This window comes from Nicotiana sylvestris, chromosome 2, assembly GCF_000393655.2.
Source record: "Nicotiana sylvestris chromosome 2, ASM39365v2, whole genome shotgun sequence".
Classification (NCBI taxonomy): domain Eukaryota; kingdom Viridiplantae; phylum Streptophyta; class Magnoliopsida; order Solanales; family Solanaceae; genus Nicotiana; species Nicotiana sylvestris.
Genome location: NC_091058.1, coordinates 4,906,906 through 4,917,256, shown reverse-complemented (window position 1 = coordinate 4,917,256; position 10,351 = coordinate 4,906,906). Strand labels below are relative to the sequence as shown.

Below are 10,351 nucleotides of genomic sequence, written 5' to 3'. Positions count from 1 at the left end.
ATTCAGACTTGCTTTCATGGCTCTTGATTGGCTCTACTTTTGATTGCTCTTGACTTTTGATTTTTTGGGTCAATCCAGGCTTGAATTGTCTTTCAGTCTTCTTTCTTCTTTGACTTGTTGTCTTCTTTGCCTGCTACCTAAAGTCCCCAAAGTGTTAGAGATTTGAAAGATGAAGTCTCGAGCACTTGATCATTCCTTCTATTTGGTTCATTTCCTGAAAAGGAAAATACATACGGGGCTCGGAGGTATAATTTTAGATGATGACTGCTTAACCCTTTTTATTTCCATCAGAAAGGTTCAACCCAGACCGGGGATGATTTTGCATCCCACGTGTCTTTTAGGTCTAAAATCATCATTTGGCGTGGGCTAGCTTTGTGCCTATAATCTAAAATGGTTAGTATAATTAAAAAAGAATAAATCTAAACCTTGTATAAACGATATCTGGCTGGGGGTTTTCCCTTTCAGAAGTAATACTTCTTCAAATGAACAACATTCCAATTTGATGGGAGTACTTTGCCGTCCATTGTTTCTAACTCATATGTGCCCTTTCCAGCAATACCTCGAATCCTATAAGGTCCTTCCCAATTTGGACTCAATTTTCCTGTATTGGATGCTTTTGATGATTGATTTTTTTTAAATACGAAGTCCCTAATCTTTAAGTACCTAAGATGAGCTTTCCGATTGTAATATCGCTCAATAACCTGCTTCTGTGTTGCCATCCTTATTAGAGTTGTTTCTCTTCTTCCTTCAAGTAAGTCGAGATTTATTCGCATTTCTTCCTCATTTTCTTTTTCGGTTGCTTGGGTGTATCTCGTACTTAGTTCACCTATTTCAACTAGGATTAAGACTTCAGCACCATACATAAGTGAGAATGGAGTCTCTCCCGTACCTGTTTTTGCTATCATGTGGTAAGCTCATAAGACTCATGGTAACACTTCTGGCCACTTACCATTTGACTCCTCTAATCTTTTCTTCAAGTTATTAATAATAACCTTGTTTGTTGATTCAGTTTGTCCATTAGCCACAGGATGATAAGGTGTTGAAGTTATCCTTTTAATCTGCCAACTCTGAAAGAATTCTGTGATTTTCGCACCTATAAATTGTGTGCCATTGTCACACACGATTTCCTTTGGTACTCCAAACCGACATATGATATTTTACCAAATGAAGTCCCTGAGTTCTTTTTCCCGTACCTGTTTGAAGGCACCAACTTCTACATACTTGGTAAAATAATCGGTTAGTATTAGTAAAAATCGTACCTTTCCATTGGCTTGTGTAACAAACCCACAATATCCATCCCCCACTTTATAAAAGGCCATGGTGCAATAACCAGATATAATAACTCTGTTGTGCGATGTATACTGTTACCATATCGTTGGCATTTGTCACATTTGGCCACAAAGCTTTCTGCATCTTCTTCCATTTTTGGCCAATAATATCATGCTCTAATTAGAGCTTTTACCAAGGATCTTCCTCCTGCGTGATTTCCAGATTGTCCCTCATGTACTTCTCTTATCATATACTTTGTTTGAGAAGGTCCAAGACACCTTGCTAAAGGTACACCGAACATCTTTCGATATAAGTTGCCTTGATCCAAACAATAACGGGCAGCTTTTCGTTGAAGTGCCTAAGCCTTTTTCTTATCTTCAAGTAGAATCCCGTACTGCAAAAATTAACGATCTCATTTCTCCAATCCCAAGTTAAGTTATTGAAATTTACCTCATTTTTATCTTGATCGAGTGCCGAATGAAACAAATGTACTAAAGAAGCATTTTCTTCATTTGTTACTTCTACAGTGGATGCGAAATTAACTAGCGCGTCTGCTTCAGTATTATCTTCCCTGGGTATTTGCACGATTTTCCAAGATTGGAATTGTCTGATTAAGTCTCGTGCCTTTTCCAAATATTTCTGCATCCTTACCTCTCTATCTATATAAGTCCCCTGTATTTGATAAACTACAAGTTGCGAGTCGCTCTTGATTATAACCTGCATTATTCCGAGCTCTCGTGCCAATTCCAGACCTACAATTACAACTTCATATTCTGCTTCATTGTTAGTAATGGGATGGCATTTTATTATCTGCCTTATAGTTTCTCTCGAAGGTGGGATTAGAACAATGCCTAAACCCGCTCCTTTTACATTCGAGGAGCCATCAGTAATTAGGGTCCATGTACTTGGATTAGACCCATTGAATACCTGTAGTTCCTTTTCTGCTTCTGGTACTATTCCTAGGCTGCGATTTTATCACAATTCTAGGTTGATATGTAATATCATATTCACTTAGTTCTATAGCCCACTTGGCTAATCTACTTGATAGTTCTTGTTTATGCAATATATTTCTTAAGGGGTAAGCGGTCACTACAGAGATAAGGTGACATTAAAAATAGGGCCTTATTTTTCTAGATGCCATGATTAGTGATAAAGAAAGTTTTTCTAAAATGAGGATATCGAGTTTCAGCATCCAACAAAGATTTGCTAACATAATAAATTGGAGATTTTTTACCTTTGTCTTCTCGAACTAACACTACACTTACTGCCATTTCTAACACAGCGAGATAGATGAGCAGCCTTTCTCCATCCTTTGGTTTAGCCAGCAACGGTGGGTTCGACAAGTACGTCTTTAGATTTTTGAGTGCTTGTTGACATTCCTCAGTCCACACAAATTGTCTTTGCTTTTTCAACACTGAAAAGAACTTAAAGCTTTTCTCCGAAGATTTAGAAATAAACCTTCCTAATGTTGCTATCCTACCTATCAACCTCTGCAACTCTTTTTTGCTCGTGAGTATATCCGGTATTTCTTCAATGACTTTAATCTATGCTGGATTTACTTTAATTCCTCGGTTAGAAACAAGGAAACCTAAAAACTTACCTGAAGACATGCCAAATGCACAATTTCCGGGATTTAACTTCATATTGAATTTGTGGAGATTCTGAAATGTATCTGATAAATGTTGGATGTGATCCCCACATGTGCTGACTTGACTAGCATGTCATCGATATTGACTTCCATGATTTTCCCAGATGCTTTTGAAACATCTTCGTTACTAACCTCTGGTACGTGGCTCCAGCATTCTTTAGGCCGAAAGACATGACTTTATAACATTAAGTCCCCCTGTCTGTAATAAAGAAAGTTTTTTCCTCAACTAAAGGATTCATTTTTAATTGATTATATCCTGAATAGGCATCTAAAAACTCAACAATTCATGTCCTCAGTAGCATCAATTAGTTGGTCTATGTGCGGTAAATGAAAAGAATCTTTAGGTAAGCTTTATTCAAGTCAATATAGTCTACATAAACTCGTCACTTACCATTCTTTTTCGGCACCACCTACGGTATTAGCTAGCCAATTAGGATATTTTACTTCTCGGATAGACTCGATTTTTAAAAGCTTTTGTACCTCATCCTGAATCACCTGGTTTTTGAAGGATCCTTGCTTCCTTTTCTTCTGTTTGACGGGTGGATATGCTGGATCTTAATTTAGCTTATAAGTCATCACCTTCGGTAGTATACCTGTCATATCTGAATGCGACCAAGCAAAGCAGTCTGCGTTAGCTTTTAAGAATTCAATTAACTTACCTTTCATCTCGGGGCTCAAGTTGGTTCTGATGTAAACTTTTCTGTCCGGCCAATGTATAAACAACACCACTACTTCGAGTTTTTCAATTGTTATTTTTATGTTTTCATTCTCTTCTGGCTCTTGAATGATATCAGGTCTTGAGTCTACATCCGTTTGCCTATCTCCAGTTAAGGTTTGTGTTGCTAAATCCTCAACTGAACTGTAATTGCTATTTTTTGTCTACAACATCATTCTTTATGCTCGAATCTGCCACTGAATTGATACTTCTAGAGGCCTGTTGATCACCACGGATTTGTCTAATTCTCCATTATGAAGGGAACTTAATAACCTGATGTAAAGTAGGCGGAACAATATCCATCTCGTGAATCCAAGTTCTGTTGAGGATCATATTGTACACAATGTCCATATCTATCACTTGGAATTTCGTATCTTTGACTACTCCTTCCGCGAATGTGGTGTCACGACCCCGGTTCGCCCTCCATGAACCATCGTAATGGCACCTAGTCTCTACGACTAGGTAAGCCTAAATTGCGGAAGATAAACCAAAGTGCGGAATAAAAATAATTTAAAACAGAAATAAAGTGATATAACAGCGTTTAAAAGTGCCGCTCAGCATACACAATATAAATTCTCGAAGCCAATACAGTTTTCCCAAAACCCGGAAACCCATGAATCACAAGCTAAGGGTCACTGCACAGTGCTCTAACTCTAGAATAGTCTAAACAAAAATAAATACAGAAGGGCTATAACTATAAGAAAGAGTGGAAAGAGACTTCTCGGTCCGCGGACGCGACAAATATACCTCAAAGTCTCCGAACGGTCGCCTCGCCTCAAGGATGGTAAGTCTGAGTCGAAGTACCTGGATCTGTACATGAAAACCATGCGCAGAAAGGGCAAGAGTATACCACAGCGGTACTCAGTAAGTTCCAAGCCTAACCTCGGTCGGGTAGTGACGAGGAAGGTCAGGGCACTACTGAGATAAAATAAAAATATAAGATATGACAATAAGATAAGGAGTACAGTCGAAAACTAATACTAAAAATTTAATACAGGAAAACGAGGAATTCAATAACTGAAACATAGGCAAAAACAATCACAAAGAAATAACCGGGGATCTCTTAGTATCTCGAGGTTCTCTTAGTACCCTCAATATATATACCAGGGATCTCCTGGTATCCCGAGGATCTCTCGGTATCCTTAATATACGTGCTAGGGATCTCTTGGTATCCTCAATATACGTGCCAGGGATCTCTTGGTATCCTCAATATATATGCCAGGGATCTCTCGGTATCCTGCACCTCAATTCAAGTCATAAATACGTATAGGTCATCTCTCGGGATGTCGTCCCATAGTGCTAAAGTAAAACACACAGCAGCAACACAAGAATACTCAATTAAGCTCAATTTCATATCAAGTAAATAGGTAATTCTAATCTAACATGCTTCACATAATTCAATTAAGGCAGTTTAAGCAAATAAACAGTTAAGTCAATTAGACATGTTTTTTCTAAGCTAACAGCAGGTTTAAATTGCAAGTAAAATGAAACAGGAAAAGGAACACAATTGAAATTATTTAAAGAAAATCGGATTTTCAACAATTAGCTCAAGTACACACTCGTCACCTCACGTACAAGGCATTTCAAATATCAAATATACCAAATCCTAAGAGGAAGGTCCCCCACACAAGGATAGACAAGCCACTTACCTCGAACCGGCTCAATAATCAACCCGAGACCACGTTCTTACCACGAGTACTCAACTCCAAATGGTCCAAATCTATTCAATTCAATTGAATAATACAAAAAAAACACTTCAAGTAACTAATTCTACAAAGAATTTCTAAGCTAATACGCAAAATTAGGTAAAATGACCAAAACGCCCCTCGGGCCCATATCTCAGAATCGGGTAAAATTTATATTTTCAGAATCCTCATACTCTCACGAGTTCATGCATACCAAAATTATCCAAATCTAAGGTCAAATTCCCAATCAAAAGTCGAATTCTAGGTCAAAGAACTTTCTTCCAACTTTTCCCCAATTTTCATCTCCAATCCGAAATTAAATGATGAAACTAACTATAGATTGATGGAATATAACTAGAAAGGGTTAAAGAATTGTTACCCAATGATCTCCTCTTCAATTTCCTCCCAAAATTGCCCTCCCCCGAGCTCCAAATCGAATTTCCAACTTTTGAAACTAAACCCTCAAAATTTCATATTTCTGCCCAGCTATTACCACATTTGCGGTCCCGCTTTTGCGGAACAATGGTCGCATCTGCGACTTCTCCCTTAAAGCCTATCTTCCACATCTGCGGTTAACCTTTCGCAGATGCGGGGCCGCTTCTGCGGTGAAGCTCCCGTTTCTATGGTCCCTGCTGGCTTCTCCCTTTTTCTGCTTCTGCGGTCTCTCCACCGCTTCTGCAGCTCCGCACCTGTGGAACCCAAACCACAGGTGCGGTTATGACAGAAAACCAGCTGAAGCTGCAACTCCAAACTCCAAAATCCTTTCGTCAACCATCCGAAATCATCCCGAGGCCCCCGGAACCTCATCCATAGGCAACAACAAGTCTAATACCACTGTCCAAACTTATATCAATCCTTAAAATACCTAAAATAACATCGAAACGACGAATCAACCATGGATTCAAGCCTAAGAACTCCAAAACTCTAGAAATACGCTTTCGATCAAAATGTCTATCAAACCTTATCCGAATGACCTGAAATTTTGCACACACGTTACATTCAACACTACGGAGCTACTCCAACTTCCAAAATTCCATTTCGACCCTCAGATCAAAATCTCACTATCGAACCAGAAAACTTCAAAATTCGACTTTCGGCATTCCAAGCCTAAATTGCTACGAACCTCCAAAACACAATCCGAACACGCCCCTAAGCCCGAAATCACCCAACAAAGCTAAGGAACCATCGGATTTCCATTTTGAGGCCATCTTCACACTGTTCCGACTACGGTCAACTTTCCAACATTTAAGCTCTCATTTAGGGACCAAATGTCCCAAAACTCTCAGAAACGCAAAACCGAACATCCCGGCAAATCAAAATAGCAGAAATAAACTTGGAGAAAGAAGTTAATAAAGGATCGAGGCATAAATTCTTAAGATGGCCGGCCGGGTCGTCACATGTGGTGAGCACTATCTCCCCCTTTGTAACAACGCTTGAATTGTCAAATCCAGATAAGGTATATTATTTGGGTTAACAATTTATCATCAACTTGCATCTCGTTTACCACTCTTAAAAGAATAATATTTACATAGCTACCTGGATCAATCAAAACTCGTTTCACATTAGTATCATGTACAAGTAAAGATATTACCAGTGCATCATTATGTGGGATCATCACGCCATCTGCATCTACATAATCAAACGTTATACTGTCTTCTTCCAAAACTTGACGAACTCACTTTCCATGGGTAATTGTGATTTTTGACATCTTTTTTGCAGTCGTATATGTCACACCGTCGACCTCCTCTCTTCCGCTTATCGCGTTAATCATTTTTTTTGGTGACAGAAGTTTTGGTGGCTCATGTCTATTCTTCATATATGCTTGCTTACCCTTCTCACTAAACAAATTGGTTAAATAGCCTTGTTTTAACAAGTGCTCTACTTCACCTTGTAGCAATCTGCAATCTGTTGTTTTATGGCCGTGATCATTATGAAACTCACACCATAAATTTGAGTTTCTTTCGCTAGGGTTCGATCTCATTTCTTTCGGCCACGCACCTTATCTCCCATACTCATTAAACAACTACCAACTCAAATGTGCTAATATTGAAACTGTATTCACCAATTTTTGCCCTTGTACTAATGTTGCTGTCCCGCGTGTCTCGCTCCTTTCCAAACTTGGATGACGAACCCGCATCTATGTCCGTCGATTTGTAACCGTACCTCAGGTTCTCTTGTTTAGAACGTGAATCCTTCCTACTGGTCCTATGTAAGGCTCGTACCTATTTTTATTGGACCTTTTTCCATTTCTGATCACCTTGAGCTTTCTCTTTCATCTCCCCACGACTGAGTGATATAGATTCGTGCTATACCTGTTATAAACATCGTTCCAAGTTGTAGCAGGGAATTCTCATAAGCTTTCTTTGAGTCTCCTCATGGCTTCTGAGCTTTTTTCATTTAGGTTACTTACAAATGCCATGGCCGCTCAATTATTAGGTACGCGTGGTAACATCATCCTTTCACGCTAGATTCTATCCACAAATTCCCTGAGTAGCTCTGTATCTCCTTATTTTATTTTGAAGATGTATTCTATCCTCGTTTCAACTTTTTGAGCTCCCGAGTGTGCTTTTATAAATGAATCTGCAAGCTCAACAAAAGAATTAATAGAATTTTCTGGTAAAAGAGAATATAATGTTAGTGCTCCTTTTGTGAGTGTTTTACCAAATTTTTTGACCAACACCGACTCAATTCTCTTACTTATTCAAGTTGTTGCCATTCACGCCAGTTGTAAATGCAGTTACATGATCTCGTGGGTCGATTGTCCCATCATACTTCGGAATATCGGGTATCTTAAACTTTTTGGGAATCGACAAGGGAGCAACACTTGGCTTCCAGGGCTGCTGAGAATACTTATCAATATCCACTCCTTTACTCACGGATGGCATAATAGGTATTTGCTCTATGCGATCGTTCTGCTCCTTGAGCTATTTCTGCAGAGTTAGTACTAAACTTTATAAATCAGAATTATTTGGGGTACCTAACCTTCCATCGCGAGATTCGGTGGAAGCTCCTCCACTGCCTAAGTTAACAAACCCTGAGCGTGGGTTCTCTATGGTTGCGGTGTTGTTTGGAGGTGGAGTTGGCGGTACAGTTGGTAATCCACTAATGAAAGCTTGGAGAACATTGTTGATGTGTTCTGCAATTAGTTGCTTCAATGCATCTTCAACAGTTTGATCGTCCCCTTGTTGGTTATTCACATGTGATGTTGATCTTTCAGGTGACCCTTCTCGGGAGTATTGAGAAGAATTTTGAGGTGAAGGGATTGAAGTTTCATCCTCTTGTTGATTCTGTTGGTTCAGTTGATTTTGTTGGTTATTGTCGTTGTCAGTCGACATGATTTTTTGACAGAAAAATAGATTTAGAAAGTGAAAAGATTATTAGTTTCCCAGTAACGGAATCAATTTGTTTAACCAAAAATGTTTATTTCGGTCAAAGCCAATTTTTAGAAGAACTCGGGTAACTGATAACTAAGAAATTTCATACTTTCTCAATTATATAGAGGGAAAAGACAAAAATAAATAAAGAAATAATTGATTGCAAAGACAAAATAGCGGAAAAGTAAAGTGAATATACTCCAATATAGACTCAGATGATCCTTGCAAATGAAATTCTCTTCCCTTTTATAGGGGTTTACAAATATAATATTTCCTCCCTTTTATGGCCGAATTATTATGGTCATTAATGGTATTAATGATCCGTTTATAATTAACCATCGTAATTGTTTGTGGAGATTTTGTAACGGTTCTAATTCTTATTCCTCATTAACTAGAGGTTCGTGATTATTCCCCTTCTTACTGTCTTGATTCATTCAACCCATACTTACTGAATGATTTAGACACGAGCAACTGCATTCCTTCATCCCGTGAGTGATTTGCCCGTGTCTCTTGTATCTCGTACATCTTCTAATGCAGTGTTCCAGCTGTCATCTTCTTAGTGATCTACGTATTATGTCTTGTCATCTACACATAATTCCACATGCCATATTTATTTTTTACTAATACAAAAACGAAATCGGGTTAGAGGCCTCAGGGTTGGAAGATGCACTAGCCATCTTTTTGTTATGTATATGTGAAGGAATTGAAAGTGCAGAAGTGATAATGGCGAAAGTTGCTGAAAGTAAGAATACAGAAAGAAAGAAGAAGAAGAAAAGAAAAGATATAGGTTCAAAAGATTAGAAAATATAAAGGTTCGTTCAAAGGGTTTCCCCCCTTTATTTATAGAGAATACCGACGCTCGGATCGAGACAAGTAACCATCAAATGCATTGGGATCGAAGCGACAGGGACACAGGAAACGATGCAATGCATCGGGGGTAATGATGATGTGTGAGGCTGTGACGTCATTCTGAACCAACGTCACTAAGTGTGGCTCTCGAAATGCCACATCACTATCTCGGCCGAAATTCTCATTACTCGACCTCCCTAACCGAATTTCTCAAACTGTGACTAATGAAGTCCGCTCATTGAGGCCAACCAAAAGTCGACCTCGATAAGTGGAGGGACTAACTGTATGGGTCAAAATACGACCAAGAAAATTCAGCACGAAGATGTGATTATCGTGAGAATTGTAACTTATCATGGGCAGTTTGGTCGAGGTCGATAAGTGGTCAACAAGAATAAGCCATCGAGTGGCTCATCGGGGCTGAGGTCGATTATCGTGGACAGAAATAAAGGCTAGTACAACTTTGGAACTTTCAAAGGGCTATTCAATATTCCTTCTGTTGTACCTTTTAGGGTTCTTTGGGAATATTCCATATAAATAGTAGGAGAGATAAGGCAAAAAGGCATGTAATATTCCACTTGATAAGAAAGCTTTTTGAAAAGTGAACTCTCTAGATAAATACAAAGAACAACTTTCTAAAAGAGATTCGATCTTTACATTTTATCCATTGTTATTTCTACTAGATCCGAGAAAGTGTATAATATTCTCTCATATTCTTGTCATTCATCATTGTCAGAAGAAGGAATCATTCACCTCTTTCATTATTGGGTGGATCTTCCTACTTATTTACATTTAGTGCAACTTATTGTTATTT

The 10,351-nt window shown here is 38.6% G+C and overlaps 1 protein-coding gene across 1 annotated transcript; it reads right to left on the bottom strand.

The window, feature by feature from the left end:
* Window positions 1–461: 461 nt before the first annotated feature.
* On the bottom strand, window positions 462–1,423 carry LOC138882223 (uncharacterized). Its single transcript, XM_070162727.1, has 3 exons — window positions 1,285–1,423; window positions 950–1,093; window positions 462–835 (listed from the first exon to the last, which is right to left on the bottom strand). The coding sequence occupies exons 1-3, from the start codon at window positions 1,421–1,423 to the stop codon at window positions 462–464; spliced, it is 657 nt and encodes a 218-aa protein (XP_070018828.1).
* Window positions 1,424–10,351: the final 8,928 nt, after the last annotated feature.